Consider the following 24,729-nt stretch of genomic DNA (forward strand, 5'->3'; position numbering starts at 1 on the left):
GGCATCTTTGACTTCTATTTTCAGTGAGATTAGTCGATTCCCTAGTCCCGTCATGCATTTGTTAGCGCCTTTGCTACTAGCACCGCTGGCGTGCGCAGCTCGTATACCCTACGAGCAGTATATCCTAGCTCCATCCTCTCGTGATCTAATTCCCGTCGGCGTTCACCAAATCAATGGCTCAGTCACAAATGCCAAAGCCCTGACACGGCCCTCCGGCGGGTCCACCACTTTCAACGGTATTTCATCTGTCACGTACGACTTTGGGAAGAACGTAGCCGGCCTAGTCTCCCTCGAAGTGGGATCTTCGTCTTCTTCCTCGGCCTTTCTGGGCGTGACATTCTCCGAGTCTAGTCTGTATATCAGCAGTGATGCCAGTGATGCCACCGCTGACGCAGGCCTGGATGCTCCGCTTTGGTTCGCCATCGGTCAGGGGGCTGGGAAGTATACGCCCGAGGAGAAGTATCAGCGCGGTGCATTCCGCTACCTCACTATCGTGAGCAACACGACTGCGAGTGTGTCACTCCATTCGCTCCATGTTCAGTTTTTAGCTGCCCCGAAGCAAGATCTCCGGGCTTACACTGGATGGTTCCACTCGGATGACGAACTTATCAATAAGATCTGGTATGCTGGCGCGTACACGAATCAGCTCTGTACGATCAATCCAACATCGGGGAATGCGTTGGTTCATCTGGGCAGTATCGGCTCAGGAGATAATATCACACTCCCGCAGACTGTTACCTGGTGGAATAATTATACAATCACGAATGGTAGCAGTACCATCACCGACGGAGCGAAGCGGGATCGCCTAGTGTGGCCTGGTGATATGTCCATCGCTCTCGAGAGCATTGCCGTTAGCACTGGGGATTTGTACAGCATCCGCATGGCACTCGAGTCGTTGTTCGCACTTCAACAGTCCAATGGCCGGCTTCCATACGCAGGGAAGCCGTTCTACGATGTCGAGAGCTATACCTACCATCTGCACAGCCTCATTGGCATGTCGTATCTGTATCGCTTCTCGGGCGATCAGACCTGGTTAGCTAAATACTGGGATCAGTATGTGCGAGGTGTCGAGTGGGCCCTGTCCAGTGTTGACGGTACTGGTCTGGCCAACATCACTGCGAGTGCGGACTGGCTGCGCTTTGGAATGGGAGGTCATGTAAGTCGATCGTCCATTCATTTTCTGATACTCGGCCATCCTGTGAAACCATCACTTACCATCTTCCAGAACATCGAGGCAAATGCCATCCTCTATTTCGTGCTCCAGGATGCCCAGAGTCTCGCTCAGCAACTCAATCATACCTCCACGGCAACCAAATGGAACCAAATCGCCGCTCGCATCAAAACAGCAGCCAACAACCTTCTCTGGGATGACCAGGCATCCCTGTATCGCGACAATGAGACCACCACCTTGCACCCGCAGGATGGCAATTCCTGGGCAATCAAAGCCAACCTAACCACCTCCACGACCCAAAGCATCGCCATCTCCCAAGCCCTCCAATCCCGCTGGGGTCCCTATGGCGCCCCCGCTCCCGAAGCCGGCACAACCATCTCTCCCTTCATCGGCGGATTCGAACTCCAAGCACACTATCTTGCCTCCCAACCTAAGGCAGCACTCGATCTCATCCGGCTACAATGGGGGTTCATGCTTCAAGATCCCCGCATGACACAATCATCTTTCATTGAAGGGTATTCCACGGACGGGAGATTACATTATGCACCGTACAGCAATGATGCACGTATCTCGCATGCCCACGGGTGGTCGACGGGGCCAACCTCGGCGCTGAGCATGTATGCAGCGGGTATTCAGCTCACGGGGCCGGGAGGAGCGGAATGGCGCATTGCGCCTCAACCGGGTAATCTCAGCACCATTGATGCTGGCCTGTCGACCTCCCGTGGGCAATTTGCAGTGCAGTTCCAGGGGAAGAATGGGAAGTATGAGACATTCTCCTTTCAGACTCCTTCCTCTACGCGGGGTGATGTGGTTTTGCCGGGGACACGGGGGACTCTGGTATCGAGGACGGGTCAGCGTGTGCCACTGGTAAACAATGTCGCCCGGGGACTGTCTGGGGGAAGCTGGAAGCTGGAGAGAGCGGGTCAATAGTAGATGTTGTGGATGGCTGCTCTAGAAGGTCTGTTTTTGATGCATGTGTGAGATGATTTCTGCTCTGATTGAGCGTTCATCGGACTGTGGCAGATATGTCTCTGATGGTTTAAGTCAGGGCAGATAATAATGTGCACTTGGAAGGATGCAGAGAAGAAGGAAAGAAAGACAAAAAAGAAACAAGACACGCGAGGAATCTGGCAGGGGGGAACATCGGCTCACATGACTCCATCTCACCGTTGACCGCCACATGATGCATCAAGATAGTCAAGAGTTAATTCGAGTCTCTCCATTCTTCATGTCTGATCCTGGGCTAGTGACCAGCCAACAAACAACGTGGTTCGCTTGACACGCCACGGAAAATTAATTCAATCAGCCTTGTTTTGGGCCTTTGCTTTTTCTCCCCTGACAACGGACCCCGTTTACCTGGTCGGAGAAGGAGCTTTCGGGAGAAATAGAAGCTACGGATGTCCCATCTGGAAGAAAACCATGTCCATGTAGGCAGAATACGTATGTAGTACACAGATTCATAGTGTATCCTGATAGCTCGTACATGATGATAGCAGATGTACTCCATAGATGCAAATTGTGGGGTAGACACCAGCATACAAATGACGATATTTAGCCACAGTCAATAGTCACAGGATAGAGGCTCTCAAATATCATATCAAGACTCCCACGCTTATCATCGTCATCCTATTCCATCATTCTAGGCATCTATCTTCCCCGTTGAGTTACCTCATCCAGAACAAGTCGGTGTAACCAACAGATCAGCAAACACGGCGGAGCCGCAGTGGGGAAGTGGACGAATAAGGAGTGAAAGAGACCAGGTCAGCCTCGTCCAGCCCAGAGCTTTGTCCTTTTCCATGAAGGGCTGTTCAGTCTCGGGCTCCAGTATGGGCCAAGTTGAATGAAGTCTTCAGCTAATAGGACCAACACATCGCCTCACTTGCGTGGGGATTTCTGATTGGCACTGGAGGCCCTCATCTTGGGAGCTGCAGCCTGCAGGCGGCTGCAGCTTCTCGCTGAGAGGTTGAGAGGTTGAGATCGTACAGTCCTGGATTGAGGATATCCTAGTCTTTTCTTCTGTTTTGCTTAAAGTCCCAGTCTCACCCACTGCGCCTTTCTTTCTGACTCGTGTTTTTACTTTTGTTTTTCTTCTTTTCGTCTCCTCTTTCCCCCCATCTCCAACCCTCCTTTCTCTCTTCCTCTCCCACCTCCTCTTCAAGTTACCTAGTTCATTTATCGAAAAGTCAACCTCATTTGAATTCCTCCTGGTCCTGTTTCCTAGTTGATTCAAGTCTTCTATTCTGATTCCCACTATTACTCCACATTCCCCACTGGAGCTTCCCGAAAGCTTCCCCCTCTTCTCCCCGCGATGGCTGAACCAACCACCGAAGTGGGCGAGACGAAGCATGAGGTGGATCCCTCCTCGGACAACATCAACGGGGCCCAACAAGCTCCCGACGTGTCCGTAAAAGATGCGGCCACCACCACCGCCTCCGCCGAGAATGCCCCCAAAGTAGCCGCGGTGTGCAAAAAACACCCAGATCCCAAGAATGATGGTCATAAGAAAAAGAAGAAGAGAAAATCCAAGAAGAAGAAGCAGCACCACGAGGCGGCCGAATCTTCCTCATCCGAATCCAGTTCATCCTCTTCCTCGTCTTCATCCGACTCTGACTCTGCAGCCAATTCAGCCTCGGATTCAGAAGAGGCCGATTCCGACTCGGCGGACACGGAGTCAGACGCGGGCCATCGCAAGCGTCAGCGACTCCGCGCCAAGGCACGAGCCAAGCGGGCCCAGCGGGATAAGAAGAAGAACAAGAAGAAAAGAAAGACCAAGTCTCGCAAGGCTGCACAGCCCGACTCCGAGTCCGAGTCGAGCAGTGACTCGGATTCAAAATCGAGCGAGTCGGATGATGAGGGGGACTCGGCGGTGGATGAAAAGGCCCTACGAAAGCTGGTCGCGCGCCTGAAGCTGCAGCAGAAACGAGGCAAGCGTCTGCGCGATCAGGCCAACGACAGCTTGGGCGGTTTGGACCCGCTAGGCGATGGTCGACGGGACAAGAAATCGCGAAAGAAGAAGCCTGCATCTAAAGTGGCCTTTAAACGGGTTGATCAACGTGAGTTTCAGTTCGATTCGCTCTTATTCTCCTATCTTATCCATCTTTACTAACCATACATGTGTACACCAGTCTGGGACAGCACCATCCACAATTACAAACTCACCGAAACAGTCGATGACCCCGACGCCGACGGCTGGGACCAGTATATCTTCACGGTACGCCGCAAGTTCAACTGGGAAAACAAGTACCTAGAGACGGTGGTCGACATCAAGAGCAAGCACCTCCGCGATGCCCTGGGCAAGGTCATGGACGGGGTCAAGGGCGTCAGTCTGGTGCAGGAGCCCGCCGTCGTCGATCCGAACATGCTCTTCCTCTACCTCGAGGAGACCCGGCAGTATATGAAGGAGCTCAAGCGGCAATCCCGCAACGAGAAGAAGAAGAAGGCGCGGAAAATCGCTGCAGCCAAAGCTGCTCACTTGAAAGTCCTGATTAAGTATCTGGACACCGACTACGCCGACATCAAGAAGACCCTCTACCCTCTTCTCGAGGCTAACACCATCACCTTTGACCTGCTGTGGGCGTTGTTCAAGCCCAACACCATCGCTTACACCCCGACATATGGAAACTCGGACGAGCCTCGCGCCTTTAAAATCGAATACGCCATGAAAGAGTCCTCGTTTATGCGGGGACAATGGTACAGCGTGGAAGGCCGGTACCTCGAGTACGATGGGAAGGACTTTGGATTTGGCACCATGTCCGCCGACGTGGATGCTTTCAAGGGAGCTCGCAAGATCACCAGTCTGGCCTGCTACCCTCTGCAGTACCACCGCGATGCCGAAGCTCTACGAGCACGACTCGTCGAGCGGGGCAAGCGGTTCGTCTCCCTGCGGGGTATGAACTACCGCTTCCACAAGGGAATGGCCTTTTACAAGAAGAAGCGCTCGTTCGTGATCAAAGTCAACATTAACGGACGAGTCATGATCGATCCAGCCATCCACCGACGTATCAATCCCAATTACCCCATCAGCACGGTGCGGCCCAAAGATCCCGACTTGCTCGACGGCTCCGAGGCTGGTCTCAGCGATCTCGAAGACGACGGTAGCGATGGATGCTGCTGTGGCGGATCCGAGTCCGACTCTGATCGAGGCTGCTCATCTGATACCCCCGAACGGTCTACAAGGTAATCGAAGACGAGGACGGAATACCCCGCGTCGTCGAGGTAGAAGTCGACGAGAACGGCAACGAGATCCACAAAGAGAAAATGGATCGCATCGAAGGCGACGCCGCCGGCAACAAGGAGCGCGAGTTCACAGAAGAAGAACTCCTTGTCGCCAGCCCCGTCGTCCTAGGCTTCGCCTTCAGCGAAAAGCTCTGGCTGGAATTCACCATCTCAGGCATCAGCGACATCGAATGGGACGCCGACGCCTTCGACTCACTCGTTCTCGCCAGTAACCAAAAATCCATCGTCAAAGCCCTCGTCGAATCGCACACCTTCCACGCAGCCGAAAACATCGACGACGTAATCCAAGGCAAAGGCAAAGGCCTCGTCGCCGTCCTCCACGGTCCACCCGGAACAGGCAAAACCCTCACGGCCGAAGGAATCGCCGAACTCCTCCGCCGACCACTGTACATGGTCAGCGCAGGCGAACTAGGCACAGACTCACGCACGCTAGAAGCAGAACTGAACAAGATCCTCGACATCGCACACTCCTGGGGCGCAGTCCTCCTCCTCGACGAAGCAGATATCTTCCTGGAAAAGCGCACGATCCACGATATCCACCGCAACGCGCTGGTCAGCATTTTCCTGCGATTGTTGGAGTATTTCCAGGGTATTCTCTTCTTAACTACGAATCGGGTTGAAACTTTTGACGATGCGTTTCAATCGCGTATTCACGTTGCGTTGCGCTATGGGGATCTCAACGCCAAGGCGAAACGGAGTATCTGGAAGATGTTCCTTGAACGAGTACGTGCCATCGAGGGCGTTAAGACGGCTACTTTTACGGAAACGGATTACGATTTACTCTCTCGGCATACATTGAACGGTCGTCAGGTGAGTTTGAGTCCTGCAACCACAGCACCAACATGTATATCTTTGAAGCGTTAGTCTAACATCCTCCTTCTCACAATAGATCAAAAACTCTGTCCGCACCGCCCAAGCCCTCGCCGTTAACGAACGTTCCCCTCTCTCGATGGAACATATCAAGCGTGTCCTTGAGGTAGCAGAGACATTCGATCAGGATCTGCGTGGTGGAACGGGATATCTAGATGCGATGCGTAGTTACACCTAACCAAGCGAGCGAAGCGAGCGAGCATTTCAATTTGAAGCCCAATTTTAGCCATGACATTTCTTTCATTCCCTTTCTTGTCCCCGTTTTTTTTCCATTTCTTTTACCTCCTTTCTTCGTTGTTAATTGTTTTCTTTTGACCATGCCTCTGTTTCTATTCCCATTCTGACTTTGGAGTTTGGTACACACCGCAGGGACCAGGGACCAGGAATACTGGAGATGGGAGAAATAAGGCGAGACTGGAACTGGAACTAGGAATGGGAAGAGGACAGATCCAAGTCCGCGGTAACGATATGCATTCTGGAGAAATATTTGAGATTGTCTACCAAATTTTTTCCCTTCTTGTTCATTGCTTCTCGGTCTTTTTTAATGTCTACTCGAGATGGTGGACTTGTTGCAGGACACACATTATATCGAATCGAATCTACTTTGATCGAAATGCGGGAGTAGTCATGCTGAGTGTTACTGTAAATTCACTGGTTTCCGGGAACATCAGTCGTTGAAACGTCTTGAGCTACGAGGTTATTTTACAACTACTTTCAAACCCAAATTCACGGCGGATTAGACCGATATTGATTATGGCATTCATATCAGTCTAAAAGTACAAATTCCGTGGTTCCCGCGGACCGAACCGGGACGGGACCACAGGAACGAGTAGTCATCAGGGGGGATAGTTATACAAGGGTGGAATTATTTAAGGGTTGGCCTTGACAAAGTCAACACCCTTCTGGATGTTCTTCTTCAGGTCAACCAGGCAGGCATCGAGGAGCTTCTGCTCGTACTCGTTGACCTGGCCAACGGGGTGGATCTGCTCAACACCGTTGGGGCCGAGCTCAACGCGGGAAGCGAAGAAGTCAATGCCCTGGTCCTTGTACAGGGGAGAGTCGACAAAGGTGGGCTCAATGACACCCTTCTCGCCCTGGGCGGCGCGGAGGAGGGACTCGGCGAAGCGAGCACCGGCCATGGCCATGGAGAGAGTGGCAGAGCCAGCACCGTCCTTGGCCTTGACGACCTCATCACCACCGAACTGAATGCGGTTGACGAGAGCGTCGCGGGTCTCACCAGAGATGGAGGCGTGGTTGGACTGCGACAGCAGGGGGACGATGGTCACACCGGAGTGGCCACCGACAACGGGGACCTTCTCACCAGCGGGGTCGGTCTTCTGGACCTGGGAGATGAAGCGGGAGGCACGGACGACATCGAGGGTGGTGACACCGAACAGGCGCTTGGGGTCGTAGACACCCTTGCTCTTGTAGACCTCGGAGACGATGGGGACGGTGGAGTTGACCTGGTAGGAAGGAGGAATTTTCAGTAAAAAAGGAAGTCATAGATGCAGATTGCGAATTGTAGGAACATACGGGGTTGGCAATGACCAGGACGTGAGCCTTGGGGGCAGCGTCGGCAGCGGCCTTGGCGAGGTCGCGGACGATGGAAGCGTTGGTGTTGAACAGGTCATCACGGGTCATGCCGGGCTTGCGGGGGACACCAGCGGGGATGAGAATGATCTCAGAGTCCTTGAGGCAGTCGCGCAGACCAGCGGCATCGGGGTTGTAGCCAGTGACGGTGCTGTTGGTGTTGATGTGGCTCAGATCGGCAGCGACACCTGTCATCGCATTAAGTCAGCGGGTCCAATTCAAAAGTGCGACGGCGCAGAATCGCAATTGAAACTGGTTGCGGAAGAGCGGAAGAGGACAAGTTCCTGTGACATACCGGGTCCACCACGGATATCGTAGAGAGCGAGCTCAGAAACACGGGGGTTGAGCTTCAGCAGGAGAGAGAGAGGCTGGCCAATGCCACCGGCAGCACCGAGGACAGCGACCTTGGAGGCCTGTGATGGAAGAGGGAAGGTTAGCGCTAGCACGCAATGTGGTCGGAAGAATCAGGAAGAGCGAGAGTGACAGATGAAGGGGAGTGGACAATGGAAGAGGAATTGACATACCTGGCTAGCGGAGGCCGAGAAGGCACGCTTCTGGAAGAGGTTGAAGGACTGGCGAGCGGCGAACATGATGAATGCCTTGTTTTTTAGAGGAGTGATGGATTGGGGGAAGAGGAGGAAGAGGGAAGAAAGCGGAAGGTTGGAAAGTGGAAAGGAAAGAGGAAAAGCGGACGGGAAAACGGATCCACTTTGGGGCTGCCGACCTCCCGATGCTCGGCCCATTTGGTTATTAACAGAAGCTCAAGGGCACACCGAAGGAACTTAAACAAGCATGTGCTGAATAGCCTGAATGCAGTGATGATTATCGTCGATTCTCGTGGTCCCCAGCCGTTATATTTTCGTATACTTCCTACCTCGTCGAGTATACTACTTACACTTTTTATCCAACTACTGTACTGACTCCCCCCAAGCTATTCTACCGAGGGTCCAGTCGCATCGAATTACCCCAACAAGAACCCCAAACTCAACGAAGAAAACAAGTAACCATCAATAAAAAAGGTTATCAAACAGACGCCATCGCTGATGAAAACAAAGTCAATCCGAATCCCAACCCAGAAAAAGGAAGAAAGAAAATTACACAGAAATCATCTCTCCAGCACATTTTCCCTGCTCATCGCAAGAAATGCAACACAGCCCAGCAAAACAAGAAGAAAATCACCACTCCACCCCAGAAAATCCACTTATCCTGACGAGCCCGCCGTTCCACCATGCGAATCGTATCCCCACTAACCCCCAACGTATTAGCCACACTATACAGTCGACGCTGCGTCCCCTTCAACACCTCCCGTTGTTGACCGAGGTCCGCCAGCACCGCACGACCCCGATCGAGAAAGTCGTCTAGCTGGGTGTGTGTATTCGCGAAGAACGATTGTTCGCGCAGCGCCTGCGTTTCACGAGTATGATTGCTAGGACCGGCGCCGAAGCTTAGACCTGAGGAGGAAGGTGCGAAGGCCGAGGATGTGGGAAGAGAGGATTGGGCATAGGGATTCTCGGGGGTGGCGGCGTGGTGGGGACGGCGACCGAGGAGTTCATTGCGGTTGGTGACGGATTGCTATAAGCACAGAGTCAGTGGATACCAATCACAGAAGGGGGACTCGAAGTCGATAATAGTTGGCGCATACCGCTTCCTCTCGTTCTTTGCGTAGACGATCAAACTGGGCCCGGTAGTCGGCCAGTTCGGTGCGGAAGTTCTTGACTCGGTCAAATGCCTTTTGCTGTTTCTCTGGGATCAACTCCTTTTTCGAGAGAGCCGAGTAATCATCGACGGTACGAGATAGTGAGGAGAGAGAGGCAGCGATCTGGCCTGGAGTAAGAAAGAAAGAGTATGAGAATTGGCTGCGCAAGGACAAAGGTTCCTGGTTGAACAAACCTACCTTGTAGAGCGGGCGAAGAGGTAGCGGGCGACTGGGAGAATAAATCCAGATCTCGGCGGACAGCAGAGGACTGCTTCAGGGCGGAATTGAAGAGGGAGTTCTACTCAAATCAGCAAGTATTCTCAAGGAATTTGTATGAGGGGATGGAGACATACCATGTTGTCGAGGGGGCGGCGAGCGCCACGTTCAAGGTCGGAGATTCACGGCGCACGAAGGGAGGGATGGTTCGAGAGGGTGTAATATATTCCAGAGGGACTTGCAACATGCGACCTGAATATTCAGCAGGCTAGTCGACAGGGAGAGATCAATCAAGTGTATAAACTCTGGGATCAACCACGTCTCCCAAGGCCAGCTTGGTGTTTGGGCCGCTCACCGCCTTCAGCTTCAAGCTGTCACAGTACGTCACCGACAGATAGTCTCAGGTACAGACTGCATGCAGCTCCAACAATCAACAGGAAAGCAAATCTGATTACTATGCTTGACTACATAAAGCCCGTCGCTGATCTACTCGGTTTTACACATGGACACAGGTTCATTCGAAAATGGTATCGTTGAAGCTACTATCGCAGCCCTCACAATCCAGCCCGGACTCCGTTTCTCGCCCAAAATAAAAAAACACAACCAGGAATGCAAAATCTCGAATCTCACAAAGAGCTGGGATGGTATATGATTGAAACAAAAAAACACACAAGCAGTCCATCAAGCAAGGAATCGACTATGTCGTGTCGTATTGCACAAGTCCCCGTTTATTTGGGAGGGTACTTGTTCTGGAGGAACCATCTATAACAAAAGATAACACAGATTAGCAATGATCACCTTCCCTCACGTCCTTCCTTCATTCCTCAGTATTTGACGAGGGCCACTTACTTGCTCACAAAGTAATCCACCACACCAAAGGCACCAACAGCCCCGGACCAGAGACCAACAACCTCCCACGACAACTTGCCCTCGACATGCTTGCGATAAGCACCAAAGCCCAAGCCCGCGCCGACCAGAGTAGCCACCACAGCGTTGGTGATAAAGACAGGGTTATCCGAGTTGGCAGCCAGACCACGGCTCTTAGCCTTGCGGGCCTTGGCCTTCTTTGCGGACTCCTCCTGCACGCGCTTGGCCTCTTCCTCTTGGGCCTCGCGCTCGAGGCGTTCAGCCTGGGTGGTGGTCTTGACCTCCTGGTTGAGGAAGTCCGGGTCCACGGCTTGGACGTGGGGCGAGTCGACGTCGATCAGGGAGGCCGTGCTCTCGGACTCATCCTTGTAGATACCGCCGATGGAGGGGGCGCGACTGATATGGGGAATGAGTTAGTATGGGGATGTAGATAGGGACACTATCTGTCGCTAAAAACTTACGCCTATTGAGATCTGGTTAGCCTGTCGTTCAAGTAGTGTTATGGAGAGTCACATGGAGTACTAACTTCCTCGGGTGATTGCTTGGGGCCTTTGGCAGCAGCGTCGGCGTAAGACATGATGTAGACTGTGGGTGTGGGAGAATGATAGAGTAGATGGAGATGGTTCTGAAGTCGGTCGGGTCTGTCAGTTGGTTGTTCTAGAACAAAGACAAAAGAGTGAGAGCTTACCAACAAGAGTGCGTAAAATGATGATCAGGGGAGGGGGAAGAGTGAGGAATTTAAATGTGGTGGCAGAAGCTGGCAGGTGAACCTTGGAAGCTTCGGAGTGACATCACGTCATTGATTTCGTTGGTGGAGCCACAGCCTAGAAGCATATCATCAGACCACGCCCATGTGTTTACTCTTTGATTGATCGATTAATAAAATCTATACCTAGAGTTATTCTTGAATAATTAACAAATAATAAAAAGAATACCTTCTAAGAGTATCTTAAATCATCCAAATCAACCACTTTGATCATGGTTGTGCAGTAAACATGTGATTTTCTGTCCATACCTCCTCAGCCACTGACGTGGGTGCTTCCGGCCAATCATCATTCTCAGGCTCGATTCGGCGGTACAATCAACAACCACTGAACTATACTCTCTGAGATGAGAATAGCATTCAGTATATAGACTCATAAGGGCAATATTGGTAAACACAAGCCTCCAACTTAAATTCAACTACCTTCCAATTAACCCCCACGTGGATATCTAGAGCCGTACCCGACCCGTAATGGAAGTCCACTATGCCAACACATCCCTCCGTCTCGATTCACAGCCACGTTTCTGGTCGCCCGTTAACAAGTAGATCCGATTCTCGATTTATACATGAGTGGGTATTTCTCGAAGCTACCTCTAGAAAGTCAGATAACAGCAGAACTTCCCTTGCGCATTTCTGTTTGATGCAAGGACAGCCGTTCAAAACTCCGAGTCTAAACCCCAAAGAAACGGTCCAACCAGGTTTCCCTCAATCAATATTATTTGAAATATCTTTCTAATGCCATTCGGATCGTTTCTCTTGATGGTCCAGATCCATTTCTGTTGTCTATCGTTCAACTCGTGACAGTAGATACCTATGGATGCAAGTGGGTCCAGCACAAGAAATATATAGTTGCATTCGACACCTAAGTACCGGGCTACCATTTACATTTGTGTCTTCCAAGGGATGAATTAGAATAGTATTGGACATAGGCAGGAATATTGTCCAGTCTGTACAAATCATTAATGCTTTCAATAATTCTCATCAATGTTGCGGTACAGTGTGCTATGGAACCTCTAGTGGTGGCTCGGTATGATCTACCCCGACGGCGAGATCGGGTTGAATCGGGAGTAGGTGCCTCAGGAGCCCAACTGGTGGGATTCTGGGCAGTTAACCTATGGATTTGGACTCTGCTTGCAGTTAAATACAGGCGGGCTTCAAAATACGGGGAATCAAATCGCTACGGATGATAGATGAGGCGCATCATTCAAGCGAATCTCTAGAAAATATGGATCCATAGAATACCAATGTAAACAATAGCGGGACATATGAAAATGAGATTGAAGTTGCTAAAACCAAACACAAAAAAGGACCTATGGTGGTCTAAAGGGAAACCATTTTAATACAGATTACATTCTATGGAAAAAGGTCGGCACGTTGAAGTATCCACCTTTTTACAGCAGAAGCTCGAGAGGGTTCTCGACCACCTTCTTCAGCTCCTTGATCCACTCACCACCGACGGCACCGTCGACGACCTTGTGGTCGAAGCTACCAGTGACGATGATCTGGTCATCCCACTCGGTAACGGTGCCCTCCTCGGTCTCGACGGGGATGGCGACCTTGCGGGTGGTGCCGACGGCCAGGATACCGGCCTGAGGGGGGTTGATGACGGCAGTGAAGCGCTCAACGGCGGGGTTCATGCCCATGTTGGAGATGGTGAAGGTACCGCCCTGGTACTCCTCAGGCTTGAGCTTGTTCTCACGAGCGCGCTTGCCAAGGTCCTTGATCTGGTTGGAGATGCTGGACAGACCCAGACCCTGGACGTTCTTGACAACGGGGGTGATCAGACCGGAGGGGGTAGCCACGGCAACGCTGATATCAGCGGTGCTGTGCTGGCGGATGACAGCCTGGCCGTTCTCCTCGCGCCAGCTGGAGTTGACCTGGGGAACCTTCAGGAGAGCAACAGCGCAGGCCTTGACAAGGAAGTCGTTGACGGAGAGCTTGTACTTGCCCTCGGCGGAGGCGTTCAGGGCCTGGCGCAGCTTAAGAAGCTTAGTCACGGACAGGGTGGTGGAGACAAAGTAGTGGGGGTTGTCAGCCATGGACTGCTTGAGGCGGTTGGCAATGGTCTTGCGCATGGAGGTGATGGGGATGTCCTCGAAGGTAGGACCAGCAGCGGCACCACCGGTGGGCTGGTACTTCTCAACATCCTCCTTGGTGATAACACCGCCACGGCCGGTGCCCTTGAGCGCCTTGACGGGGACACCCTTCTCCAGAGCGAGAGCCTTGGCAGCAGGGCTGATCGCAGGCTCACGGTCCAAGCTGGGCTGGAGCTTGTCGCCAGAAGTCTCGGGCTCCTGCGCGGCGGGCTCCGGGGCCGGGGTCGGGGCCGATGGCTCAGCGCTCTTGGGCTCCTCCTTCTGCTCAGCGGCCGGGGCGGCCTTGTCACCACCGGCATCAGCCAGGGTGAAGGACTCGAAGGGAGAGACATCGGCACCCTCCTCAACAAGGACGGCAATGGGCTGTAGAAATGGAGAAAACGATGGTTAGCGATTGTTCTATGTCGGCTGAGGAGGTAGCAAAAAAGCTCCTCCGCGGAGAATTTCGGAAAAATTCTTACAGAGCCGACAGGGACATCCTTCTCGCCGGAGTCCTTCAGGACCTTCGCAAGAACACCCTCCTCCTGGAACTCAAAGTCCATCTGCGCCTTGTCGGTCTCAATCTCCACAAGGACATCACCGGGCTGGAGGCCGTCACCGGCCTTCTTCTGCCATGCGCCAATGTTTCCCGCGGTCATTGTCGGGGACAAAGCCGGCATGCTGATGATGGTGTGGGGAGGGAAAGCTGTAGTTGTAAAGCCATTGTTAGAGGAAGGCGATTTGGGCGAGCTGGATGGGATCAATTGGATGTCATACACTTGGAGGCATAGAAGCGGGAAATAGCGGACAGGGCGGGCAATTGGTTTCTGCGCGAAGAAAGCTCATCAGTATTAATTCCCATGCTTGCTGTAGATTAAGAGAAGCGCATACTGGATGACCTCCTGGAACTTGTAGGAGACCTGAGGACGCCGCATAGAGGCGGCGCCTCGAGACATGAACATGGCACTCGGAGTGCGCATCCGGACAGCGGCAGCAACCATCTTGGGCTCGAATTGCCGGAGAATCTGTTTAACAAGAAGTTCCCTCGACACAAAGATCAAAGAAACAAAGAAGTTCCGGCGCGGGGGAGACGGTGAAAAGCCGGGGATGAAGGAGTTGGGGGGAGAAAGATGGCCTCTAAAGGTCAGGAACTTTTCTGTTGAGCTTCTAAGGTTCCCGGTGAGCGGCCTCTTCCGAGTCACGTGAAGCCAACAGGCTGGACTCCCGCGCTCCGGCACGGGCAGTTGCTGACTCAGCTCGACCCAGTCCCGATTGGGAGAAGACACGCATCCCCATATGAAACAATAATCATATACCGGCGAGAAACATCGTTAAGGGTCCAGACGTTGACCACCCTGTTGCTTTCCCGTCGCATGCTTCTGCTTTGATCCGATAGCTCCGTCCGGAGTCTCTCTGACCATGGCGGACGTCGATCATGGCCCCGAGCCGAATCACCACCCCGCGGCCGACATCCCCGAATCCGAGCATGCCTCCGTGGATACAACTAGGGAAGCTCAAGAAGTTCCCACAATGTTGACCTCTGACAAGCCGATATCAGTGTCTGAGAAGACAGAATGGCAAGAAGTGAAGGAGCAGGAAGAGAAGGAGGTTCAAAAAGACCAGCAAGAAGAGGGTGATAAACAAACCGAGGCACCCCAACAGGCAGCAAACGGACAAGACGAGGAGGATGATGATGAAGTGAAGCCTGAAGTTCCACCAAAGGATACAAAGGAGGATACATCCAATGGCCCTCAGGTTGAAGAGCAGCGGCAGGTTGATCTTGGGCCTCCCGAAATTCACGAACCCGAGTCTACCGACGACAATGCGCCGCCTGATGCTCGAATGCGCTCCGACTCGCGCTCAACCACGGCTACCTTTGCGACGCACCGATCCACTGTCGTCAGCTCAACAGTTTTCATCGTGACTGCCCTCGACGCCATTGGCGCCTCCCGCGAAGCCCGCCGAAGCAAGGAGCTAGAGGACTCTGTCCAAGTAGCCTTGGCGAATGTCAGACAGTCGGATGGACAACCTATCGATCCGGAGCTTATTTTCCGCCCTCTTCACCTGGCTAGCAAAACCCTCAGCATTCCCCTCCAGGTGACTGCACTCGATTGCATTGGCAAGCTCATCACATACTCCTACTTTGCCTTCCCCTCCGCCGAATCCGAAAGCGAGGCTACCCCGGAAAAGCCACCCTTGATCGAACGAGCCATTGACGCAATTTGCGATTGTTTCGAGAATGAGGCGACTCCCAATGAGATTCAGCAGCAGATCATCAAATCTTTGTTGGCTGCCGTGCTGAATGACAAGATCGTGGTGCATGGAGCTGGTCTCCTGAAGGCAGTTCGCCAGATCTATAATATCTTCATCTACTCCAAGTCGAGTCAGAACCAGCAAATTGCTCAAGGCTCCTTGACTCAGATGGTGAGCACGGTGTTTGACCGAGTTCGTGTTCGTTTGGACCTGAAGGAGCTCCGGAGTCGTGAGGTTGACAAAGTCACCGGTGCCAGCTTGGATGCATTAGCTAGTGACCAAGGTCAACTCTCAGAAGTTGCCTCCGTATCTGCAGTCGATCAAGGGGACCAAGTGGATCAGCCAGACCAGCCCGTCAGCAAAGAACCCAACTCGGAGAAGCTCACTCTGCAGAGCTTCGAGTCGCCCAAGGAGGTGACCAGTGTCAATGACAATGCGCCGACTACGGTCACTCGTGCTAAACTGGCTCGGTACAACATCGCACGGTCAATTTCAGGCATCCCCGAGGATCGTGAAGATGACAGTTCAACCGAGGATGATGTGGATGAAGTCTACGTCAAGGACGCGTTCTTGGTTTTCCGCGCCTTGTGTAAGCTGAGCCACAAGGTTCTTGGCCACGACCAGCAACAAGATATCAAGTCACAGAACATGCGTTCGAAGCTGCTCTCACTGCACCTCATCCACTATCTCATCAACAACCACACCAGCACTTTCACCTCCCCGCTGGCTGCAATCAGGAACAGCAGCTCATCCAGCACGGAAGCCATGACACTCGTCCAAGCTGTCCGGCCCCACCTGTGTCTAAGCCTGAGCCGGAATGGCTCCAGCTCCGTTCCCCATGTCTTCAAGGTCTGCTGCGAAATTTTCTGGCTGATGCTTAAGGAAATGAGGGTTATGATGAAGAAAGAGCTGGAGGTGTTCCTCAAGGAGATCTACCTAGCTATCCTAGAGAAGCGGGCTGCCCCTTCGTTCCAGAAGCAATATTTTATGGAAGTCTTGGAACGATTGGGAGGTGACCCTCGTGCGTTGGTGGAGATCTATCTCAACTATGATTGTGACCGGACGGCGTTGGAGAACATCTTCCAGAATGTCGTTGAGCAGCTCTCGCGGTACTCAAGTCTGCCAGTTACCACCACAGCTTCGCAACAACAATATTTCCAGGACCATCATACCAAGATGACCAACATCGGGGCCGAGTGGCGCCAGCGTGGAACCCTACCTCCATCGCTCACGACTGCCAACATCACACCACCTCCCCAGCCAGCAGCGCCTAGCATCCCTTCGGATTACATTCTGAAGCATCAGGCTGTGGAGTCCCTCGTTGAGATGCTCCGATCTCTCGACAACTGGGGATCTCAATTGGATGACCAAGCCGCCGCCGCCGCCGCCGCCGCTCAGTCACTTGGGCCAACCAAGTCGATGGACAACTCTCGGGAATCCCTGGATACCAATGTCCTCATTTCCCCACGTCCAGAGATCAGCGAGGCAGGCACTGGCCGATCTACTCCTGCTCCGGAGGATGACCCGAATGAGATTGAGAAGGTCAAACAGCGGAAGATCGCTATGATGAACGCCACTCAACAATTCAATTTCAAGCCCAAGCGTGGTATTAAGCTTTTCCTTTCAGAAGGGTTCATTCGTTCAGACTCCCCCGAGGACATTGCCAGCTTCTTGTTGCGCAATGATCGTCTTGACAAGGCTATGCTTGGCGAGTATCTGGGCGAAGGTGAACCCGAAAACATCGCCATTATGCATCAGTTTGTTGACCAGATGGATTTCACCAAACGACGCTTCGTCGATGCTCTTCGGTCTTTCCTGCAGAACTTCCGTCTTCCCGGTGAAGCGCAAAAGATTGATCGTTTCATGCTCAAGTTTGCGGAACGGTACACGACTCAGAATCCTAACGCCTTTGCCAACGCAGACACGGCGTATGTCTTGTCGTACTCGGTCATCCTGCTCAACACCGACCTACACAGCGCTAAGATGAAGGGTCCCCGAATGAGCAAGGAGGACTTCATCAAGAACAACCGCGGCATCAACGACAGCCAAGACTTACCGACCGACTATCTCATCGCCATCTACGAAGAAATCGCCAACAACGAGATTGTTCTCGACACCGAGCGAGAACACGCCGCTAATCTGGGCATCCAGGCCACTGCCCCGACCGGGTTGGCGACTCGAGCTGGACAAGTCTTTGCTACCGTCGGTCGAGACATTCAAGGGGAGAAGTATGCACAGGCATCCGAGGAAATGGCTAACAAGACTGAGCAATTGTATCGCTCGCTCATCCGAGCCCAGCGCAAGACCGCCGTCCGTGATGCGCTTTCTCGTTTCATCCCCGCCACTTCTGTTCGACACGTTGGATCCATGTTCAATGTCACCTGGATGTCCTTTTTGTCCGGATTGTCAGCTCCGATGCAAGATACCCAGAACCTTGAGACAATCCGACTTTGCATGGAAGGTCTCAAGTTAGCAATCCGAATCAGCTGCGCCTTTGATCTGGAGACCCCTCGTGTCGCCTTTGTTACTGCCTTAGCAAAATTCACCAACCTTGCAAATGTTCGCGAAATGATGCCAAAGAACGTGGAGGCCTTGAAAGCTCTGCTTGACGTTGCTTTCACGGAAGGAAACCGTCTTCGGGGCTCATGGCGGGAGATTCTGACCTGCGTCAGTCAGCTTGACCGATTGCAGCTGTTGAGCGACGGTGTGGACGAAGGCTCCCTGCCTGATGTCTCACGAGCACCCACGACATCCTCCGATACTGCCTCTCGCAAGTCAATGCAGTCTACCAGAAGACCTCGGCCACGGTCTGTTGGTGGACCCTCGGCCTTCCGCATGGAGGTCGCCATGGAAAGCCGATCCGCCGATATGGTTCGCGGTGTCGATCGGATCTTCACCAACACCGCCAATCTGTCACACGAAGCCATCATCGACTTTGTGCGGGCATTGAGCGACGTTAGCTGGCAAGAAATTCAGTCCTCGGGACACAGCGACTCTCCTCGCACGTACAGTCTGCAGAAGCTAGTTGAAATCAGTTACTACAACATGACTCGTGTCAGGATTGAGTGGTCTAAGATTTGGGATGTTTTAGGCCAGCACTTCAATCAGGTTGGCTGCCACTCCAACACAACCGTCGTGTTCTTCGCTTTGGATTCTCTGCGACAGCTGTCAATGCGGTTTATGGAGATTGGCGAATTGCCCGGTTTCAAGTTCCAAAAGGATTTCCTCAAGCCTTTCGAACATGTTATGGCAAACAGCACTACTGCTGCCGTCAAGGACATGATTCTTCGCTGTCTGATTCAGATGATTCAGGCGCGTGGTGACAACATCCGGTCCGGGTGGAAGACCATGTTTGGCGTTTTCACCGTTGCTGCCCGTGAACCTTATGGTAAGCTCTCTTCTCTTCTGTTTTTGACTTTCTTTATATTTGCCCGACCTGTTCCTCTCATTAAATTATCAACCTTGATTTATGTGGCAAATTGGCTAATCACTTCATAACAGAAGGAATTGTGAATATGGCCTTTGACCATGTCACTCAAATCTATAATACTCGCTTCGGCGTTGTGATCACGCAGGGTGCCTTCGCTGACCTGATTGTTTGCTTGACGGAGTTCTCCAAGAATTCCAAGTTCCAAAAGAAGTCATTACAGGCGATTGAGACGCTCAAGTCCACGGTTACCAAGATGCTGCGTACTCCCGAGTGCCCGCTCTCCCACCGCGGCGGCGCTGCGGCCCAGCACTTCCAAGAGGAGGGAACCAACCTTGCCAAACAACTCACTCGGCAGTCGCAAGAAGAGCAGTTTTGGTATCCCATTCTCATTGCCTTCCAGGATGTGTTGATGACCGGCGATGATCTTGAGGTCCGGTCCCGTGCACTGACTTACCTCTTTGATACTCTGATTCGACATGGAGGTGACTTCCCTCGGGACTTCTGGGATGTTCTTTGGCGCCAATTGCTTTGCCCGATCTTCGTCGTTCTGCAGTCCAAGTCTGAAATGTCCAAGGTTCCCAATCACGAAGATCTTTCAGTCTGGCTGTCCACGACTATGATCCAAGCTCTGCGCAACATGATCACTCTTTTCACTCACTATTTCGAGTCCTTGGAGTACATGTTGAGTCGGTTCTTGGAACTGCTGACGTTGTGTATCTGTCAAGAGAATGACACTATTGCCCGAATTGGCAGCAACTGTCTGCAGCAGCTGATTCTGCAGAACGTATCCAAGTTCCGAGAGGAACATTGGACCCAGGTCGTGGGCGCTTTCGTCGAGCTCTTCAGCAAGACAACTGCCTATGAGCTCTTCACGGCGGCAGCATCCATGTCAAAATTGACCGACACGCCCGCCATTGCCACCACCAATGGTGATGTGGCCCAGTCTGATGCCACATCGGCTGAGCTTCCCGACTCGCTCCAAGCGAATGGATCTCAGAGCACCGCCTCTCTCCAGGATGAAGGAGAACCACCCGTCCAGAGTGAGGTTCGGGCTGAGCTCGAGGACTACCGGCCCCCGACAGACTCGTCACAGCAACCCGCAGCCGTCACTGCGGCACGTCGTCGCTTCTTCAACCGGATCATCACCAACTGCGTTTTGCAGCTGCTCATGATCGAGACGGTCCACGAGCTCTTCTCCAACGACAATGTCTATGCCCAGATCCCCAGCCACGAGCTTCTCCGGTTGATGGGCCTGCTGAAGAAGAGTTATCAGTTCGCCAAGAAGTTCAACGAGGACAAGGACCTTCGCATGCAACTCTGGCGCCAAGGATTCATGAAGCAGCCACCCAACTTGTTGAAGCAAGAGAGTGGTAGTGCTGCCACCTATGTCCATATACTCTTCCGGATGTATCACGACGAGCGAGAGGAGAGACAGAGCAGTCGCACCGAGACCGAGGCAGCTCTCATTCCGTATGTTTCAGACTTTCTTCACCTCGTCAACAAGAACCCTTTTGCTGACAACTTTGACTCCGTTTAGACTCTGTGCCGATATCATTCGCAGCTTTGTCCGCCTCGACGAAGAGAGCCAACACCGCAACATTGTGGCCTGGCGCCCCGTAGTGGTGGATGTCATTGATGGTTATAACAACTTCCCCCAGGACGGGTTCGACAAGCATATTGAGACCTTCTACCCGCTCGGTGTGGAGCTGCTTAGCCGTGACCTCAACCCGGAGATTCGCATTGCCTTACAGGGGCTTCTCCGTCGGGTCGGCGAAGTCCGCCTAGGCGTTGCTCCGTCCAACCCGTTGGATGCTCCGATCAGCCCGCGGAGCTCCGTCTCTCAAAAGGGTTCGCGCCGCGACAGCCAGGCCACCCATTGATGGGACTTTGTATTCCTTATTGTTTTCCTCTTGGGATATCCTCGCTTGGCTTTGTGATTTACAGGTGATCCAGGCGTTTCTAATTTTCTCTCTTTCTTCCCCCCTATTCTCCTGTTTCCCCAAGCTTCCTCCAAATTTCTAGAGATGGCATAGCCGTGTACTGATAAGACGTAAAAATTTTACTCGTGTCAAATTCCCTCTAAAGATTTTTCATCCGTACTTCCAAGAGTGGTGGAATGTCGCCCGACTGGTAATGGGACAGCAGCCCGTCCATATCCTGCTCGGTCATTCCAACCAGGTCATCTAAGCTCCAGGATTCACAGACCCCGGACATCCTAGGATAAGTTAGCGATTCAACAGTCCAAAGTGCATAGGATATCGAACGGTCGCGGTAGCAATACTCACCATTTCATGCGCTTGGGTCCTTCTTTAATATCAGGCGCAACCTCACGCAGTTTCCTCCGTAGCTTGCCCACATTCTCAATAGCAGCACCCATGTTACTTGGTAGAGCTTCGGCAATTCTCTTGCGCACGATACTGGCCAGCTTCGGACCATTGCCATTGGTACTGACCATTACCTGCAGCGGACCATCACGGTGTATGCTGCCAAAGTAAAAGTCACACTCTGGCGGAACATCTGCAATATTCGCCGCAATGCGTCGCTCCTTGCACAGTTTCCAGACCTGAGTCGAAGCCTCTGGGTCATCAATGGCGCAGAGCACCATATCCGCTGTATCCAAGTCGCATGGCTCGAAGTTGCGATCGATATGGGTCACTTGTTTCTCGGCGACGCGATAGGCGACTTCGCCGTTGAGGCCGGAGGAGGGACAAACGACGGTTACTCGGGCATCGGCATTCAGTGCGAGGAGAATACGCCCAGCGGCAACCTGGAGGGACAATCGGTGTCAGTCATGTCTGGTTCATGAAGCCATTATATATTTCGGTGTAGATAGCTCCTGGAGCTCACCTCTCCACCTCCAACAACCAGCACGTGCTTGTTCTTGACCTGCCACGCGACGATCAGTGAGCCTCCCCCTTGAACTTTGGGATATTCTGGCATTTTGACCTTTTCCCCTTTCGAACCGAACTGAATAGAGGGGGTACAATCTTCCAAGTCTCTCACATCTCCGCGGTGACAACCACATGATAAGAGACCCGAGCGTGGGGTACTACGGCAGTCCACAACATCCACATCCGCAAGTTGTGACCCGCTGAACTTTTTTTCTTAGCGTCTTTTTTCTTTTTCCTCCTCTTCTTCTTCCTCACCCCCCGTCTTCTCCTTCTTCTCTTTCTCAATTCCTCTCCCAAAGATCAGCCATGCGGGGTGTGCAGATCTTCTCGGGGAATTCCCACCCCGCCCTTACAGAGACCATCTGTGAGCGGTTGGGAACCTCGCCTGCACCAGCAGACCTCGGGAAATTCGCCAATGGCGAGACCAGCGTGAACATCGGCGTCTCGGTCCGCAACCAAGATGTCTACATTGTTCAGAGTGGCAGCAGCAAGATCAATGACAGTGTTATGGAGCTGCTCATTATGATCTCGGCGTGCAAAGGTGGTTCGGCCAAGTCGATTACTGGTATGTTATCGTCGCTGTTCCCTAGCTGGAGCTACAAAAATGTGTGTGTTGAGGCTGACGTATTTCTTCTTTCATTTAGCGGTCATGCCGTATGCTGCCTGTTCTGTTTGAATAAGTAAACACTGGATGCTGACCCCTGACGAGATACTTCCCCTACTCCCGTCAATCCAAGAAGAAGAGTCATCGTGGTGCCATCACGGCCCGCATGCTCGCAAACCTCCTCTCCATCGCCGGTGTGGACCATGTGATTACCATGGACCTGCACGTACGTTGCTGCCCTTGACGTTTTTGCCAAACCTCCTTGACTACCTCGATGTTGATTTGGGTTTCAAATAGGCATCCCAGATGCAAGGCTTCTTTGGCAAGCCCGTCGATAACCTCTTCGCCGAACCGTTCATTGCGCGCTGGATCCGGATGAATGTGTCGGGCTGGAGGGATGCGGTCGTGGTAAGCAAGAACGCCGGCGGTACCAAGCGAGTCACCTCGCTGGCCGATACCCTCAAACTGAACTTCGGCATCGTGACCACCGATCGACGGCGCCCCAAGGTTCCTATCAACACGATGTCCGATAGCACAGTATTCTTCGATGCCGTTGAGGATGAGGGACGAGGCTCGAAGGAGCCGCAGCCGTTTGAACTTCGTCTCCACCGTTCTCTAGCAACCCCTCCCATCCCTGAGGAGATGGAAGATATGGACTCACCCCGAGACCTGCTGCGTCCTGAGACTCCTCCAGCAGCTCGCCGGCCCTCAGAGCTTGAGATTGAGTACACCGATGTTCGGGTTCGGGATGTGGTTACTGGCCGTCTGGTGCAGGGCCAGCTGGTTGACGATGACTACCAGGGGTCTGAATCGCACTCTGGTGGAACCACCCCCGGAGCTGGCGGTAGTAGCGCCCACGGTGAAAACACCGAGGTCGTCCCCGAGACCATGTTCAACTCTATGATCTCGAGCGTTTCCTCATTGCCCCCAGATCATGCCCTGGGTGGTTCCTTTGACGCTGTTGAGTCGGATGACGAGGCCAGCGTTGCCGGTTACGACCACGAGCGGACCATCACGCTGGTCGGTGAAGTCCGTCATCGACCAGTGTTCCTCGTAGATGACATGATTGACAAGAGTGGATCGTGGATTGCCGCCGCAGAGACGGTTGTCAAGCGTGGTGGTGCTGCCAAGGTTTACTGCATTGCCACTCACGGTCTGTTCGGAGCCGATTCGCTCAATCAGATGGAGGCTTGCCCTTCCATTGACCACATTGTCGTGACGAACACATTCCCGATTGAGCCGTCGATGCTCAAACGGTCCAAGAAGCTGATCGTGATCGATATCTCGACTCTTCTGGCTGAGAGCATTCGGCGGCATCACTACGGTGAAAGGTGGGTGTTTTCCCTGTATGGCCTCGAGTCTACAATAGATCACTAATCATGAAACAGCGTCTCGGCCCTTTTCCACCTTAATGACTAAATGATGGCCCCTTTGGGCGGATGGCTGTGACGAACTTGACTTGACATCTTTCTAGGGCGGCGTTGATGACTGATTTGCAGACTCCGAGATCTCTGCATTCTTGCGATCCCACGGCATGATACCTACTCTTTTTTCTACAAAATGAAAACAAACCCATTCGAAGAAGTCTGCCTTGCCCAGACCCGATCTGTAACCTTCCATGGATCTCATCTCAAACTATGATGAGATCAATCTTTTTCTTGTTTTTCTTCTCTTTTTTTTATCACCCCAGCGATGCAGTCCACTCTGGGTACTGCAGGAGCATCTTGTCACCCACAAGGTGTTCTTAACGGAGCGTTGGCAGAGCAAACACCGGGTCTGATCCGGATTGTTTTCTTTCTTCTTCGGAAGAGAGGAAGCGAGAAGGTTCAGACCTTACGAGGACTGAAGGCACCGGTTTCTTAATTCGGGGGAGTTTCTATTTGGAGACTTCCTCGATGCCTTCTGGCGGTGAAACCGGTGCAAGAGAACCCCTCGGATATCATCGTGATTGTAGACTAGCAAAAACAATCTTCTCAACCGTCGATTTATCAATGAAATCCCGTTTCTGTTCTCTCCCGTGGCAAATATTTGTTTTCGTGTTGATCAAGTTATACTTCCAACTTCCCG

General features: G+C 52.6%; 10 protein-coding genes across 10 annotated transcripts; 5 read left to right on the forward strand and 5 right to left on the reverse strand.

Annotated features, from left to right (window-relative positions):
• Window positions 1–52: 52 nt before the first annotated feature.
• On the forward strand, window positions 53–2,101 carry N7473_000122 (putative alpha-L-rhamnosidase A; the record flags this gene model as incomplete). Its single annotated transcript, XM_057146062.1, has 2 exons — window positions 53–1,156; window positions 1,226–2,101. The coding sequence occupies 2 exons, from the start codon at window positions 53–55 to the stop codon at window positions 2,099–2,101; spliced, it is 1,980 nt and encodes a 659-aa protein (XP_057013948.1).
• Window positions 2,102–3,479: 1,378 nt separating this feature from the next.
• N7473_000123 (uncharacterized protein) lies at window positions 3,480–5,351 on the forward strand (the record flags this gene model as incomplete). The annotated part of the gene is made up of 2 exons (XM_057146063.1): window positions 3,480–4,224; window positions 4,297–5,351. The coding sequence occupies 2 exons, from the start codon at window positions 3,480–3,482 to the stop codon at window positions 5,349–5,351; spliced, it is 1,800 nt and encodes a 599-aa protein (XP_057013949.1).
• Window positions 5,352–5,428: 77 nt separating this feature from the next.
• N7473_000124 (uncharacterized protein) lies at window positions 5,429–6,455 on the forward strand (the record flags this gene model as incomplete). The annotated part of the gene is made up of 3 exons (XM_057146064.1): window positions 5,429–5,729; window positions 6,132–6,217; window positions 6,297–6,455. 3 exons carry the CDS (start codon window positions 5,429–5,431, stop codon window positions 6,453–6,455), a joined length of 546 nt encoding a protein of 181 aa, XP_057013950.1.
• Window positions 6,456–7,146: 691 nt separating this feature from the next.
• N7473_000125 (malate dehydrogenase) lies at window positions 7,147–8,610 on the reverse strand (the record flags this gene model as incomplete). The annotated part of the gene is made up of 4 exons (XM_057146065.1): window positions 7,147–7,740; window positions 7,811–8,055; window positions 8,163–8,280; window positions 8,392–8,610. The coding sequence occupies 4 exons, from the start codon at window positions 8,608–8,610 to the stop codon at window positions 7,147–7,149; spliced, it is 1,176 nt and encodes a 391-aa protein (XP_057013951.1).
• A 388-nt stretch (window positions 8,611–8,998) lies between these two features.
• Window positions 8,999–9,919, reverse strand: N7473_000126 (golgi SNAP receptor complex member 2 family protein; the record flags this gene model as incomplete). Its single annotated transcript, XM_057146066.1, has 4 exons — window positions 8,999–9,439; window positions 9,510–9,691; window positions 9,762–9,861; window positions 9,917–9,919. The coding sequence occupies 4 exons, from the start codon at window positions 9,917–9,919 to the stop codon at window positions 8,999–9,001; spliced, it is 726 nt and encodes a 241-aa protein (XP_057013952.1).
• Window positions 9,920–10,507: 588 nt separating this feature from the next.
• On the reverse strand, window positions 10,508–11,702 carry N7473_000127 (uncharacterized protein; the record flags this gene model as incomplete). Its single annotated transcript, XM_057146067.1, has 5 exons — window positions 10,508–10,541; window positions 10,629–11,042; window positions 11,104–11,109; window positions 11,173–11,271; window positions 11,662–11,702. 5 exons carry the CDS (start codon window positions 11,700–11,702, stop codon window positions 10,508–10,510), a joined length of 594 nt encoding a protein of 197 aa, XP_057013953.1.
• Window positions 11,703–12,800: 1,098 nt separating this feature from the next.
• On the reverse strand, window positions 12,801–14,485 carry N7473_000128 (putative pyruvate dehydrogenase complex, dihydrolipoamide acetyltransferase component; the record flags this gene model as incomplete). Its single annotated transcript, XM_057146068.1, has 4 exons — window positions 12,801–13,868; window positions 13,967–14,190; window positions 14,262–14,311; window positions 14,376–14,485. 4 exons carry the CDS (start codon window positions 14,483–14,485, stop codon window positions 12,801–12,803), a joined length of 1,452 nt encoding a protein of 483 aa, XP_057013954.1.
• Window positions 14,486–14,903: 418 nt separating this feature from the next.
• N7473_000129 (Arf family guanine nucleotide exchange factor SEC7) lies at window positions 14,904–21,228 on the forward strand (the record flags this gene model as incomplete). The annotated part of the gene is made up of 3 exons (XM_057146069.1): window positions 14,904–19,125; window positions 19,239–20,637; window positions 20,705–21,228. The coding sequence occupies 3 exons, from the start codon at window positions 14,904–14,906 to the stop codon at window positions 21,045–21,047; spliced, it is 5,964 nt and encodes a 1,987-aa protein (XP_057013955.1). The 3' UTR covers window positions 21,048–21,228.
• On the reverse strand, window positions 21,229–22,162 carry N7473_000130 (bifunctional precorrin-2 dehydrogenase/sirohydrochlorin ferrochelatase MET8). The gene is made up of 3 exons (XM_057146070.1): window positions 22,015–22,162; window positions 21,453–21,934; window positions 21,229–21,382 (listed from the first exon to the last, which is right to left on the reverse strand). Exons 1-3 carry the CDS (start codon window positions 22,105–22,107, stop codon window positions 21,247–21,249), a joined length of 711 nt encoding a protein of 236 aa, XP_057013956.1. The 5' UTR covers window positions 22,108–22,162; the 3' UTR covers window positions 21,229–21,246.
• A 151-nt stretch (window positions 22,163–22,313) lies between these two features.
• Window positions 22,314–24,675, forward strand: N7473_000131 (ribose phosphate diphosphokinase subunit PRS1). The gene is made up of 5 exons (XM_057146071.1): window positions 22,314–22,623; window positions 22,703–22,712; window positions 22,768–22,888; window positions 22,960–23,993; window positions 24,051–24,675. Exons 1-5 carry the CDS (start codon window positions 22,365–22,367, stop codon window positions 24,079–24,081), a joined length of 1,455 nt encoding a protein of 484 aa, XP_057013957.1. The 5' UTR covers window positions 22,314–22,364; the 3' UTR covers window positions 24,082–24,675.
• Window positions 24,676–24,729: the final 54 nt, after the last annotated feature.

This window comes from Penicillium subrubescens (genome assembly GCF_028828155.1).
Source record: "Penicillium subrubescens strain IBT 31985 chromosome Unknown utg000001l_segment0_segment0, whole genome shotgun sequence".
NCBI classification, from domain to species: domain Eukaryota; kingdom Fungi; phylum Ascomycota; class Eurotiomycetes; order Eurotiales; family Aspergillaceae; genus Penicillium; species Penicillium subrubescens.

Excerpts from the sequence above, each read along its gene's own strand:
- N7473_000130 (XM_057146070.1), bottom strand. The coding sequence starts at position 22,107 with ATGCCAGAATATCCCAAAGTTCAAGGGGGAGGCTCACTGATCGTCGCG. Across the intron at positions 21,935-22,014 it reads TGGTTGTTGGAGGTGGAGAG|GTTGCCGCTGGGCGTATTCT; the intron begins GTGAGCTCCAGG and ends TTGTCCCTCCAG. Across the intron at positions 21,383-21,452 it reads GGACCCAAGCGCATGAAATG|GATGTCCGGGGTCTGTGAAT; the intron begins GTGAGTATTGCT and ends AACTTATCCTAG.
- N7473_000131 (XM_057146071.1), top strand. The coding sequence starts at position 22,365 with ATGCGGGGTGTGCAGATCTTCTCGGGGAATTCCCACCCCGCCCTTACA. Across the intron at positions 22,889-22,959 it reads TGATTACCATGGACCTGCAC|GCATCCCAGATGCAAGGCTT; the intron begins GTACGTTGCTGC and ends GGTTTCAAATAG. Across the intron at positions 23,994-24,050 it reads CGGCATCACTACGGTGAAAG|CGTCTCGGCCCTTTTCCACC; the intron begins GTGGGTGTTTTC and ends ATCATGAAACAG.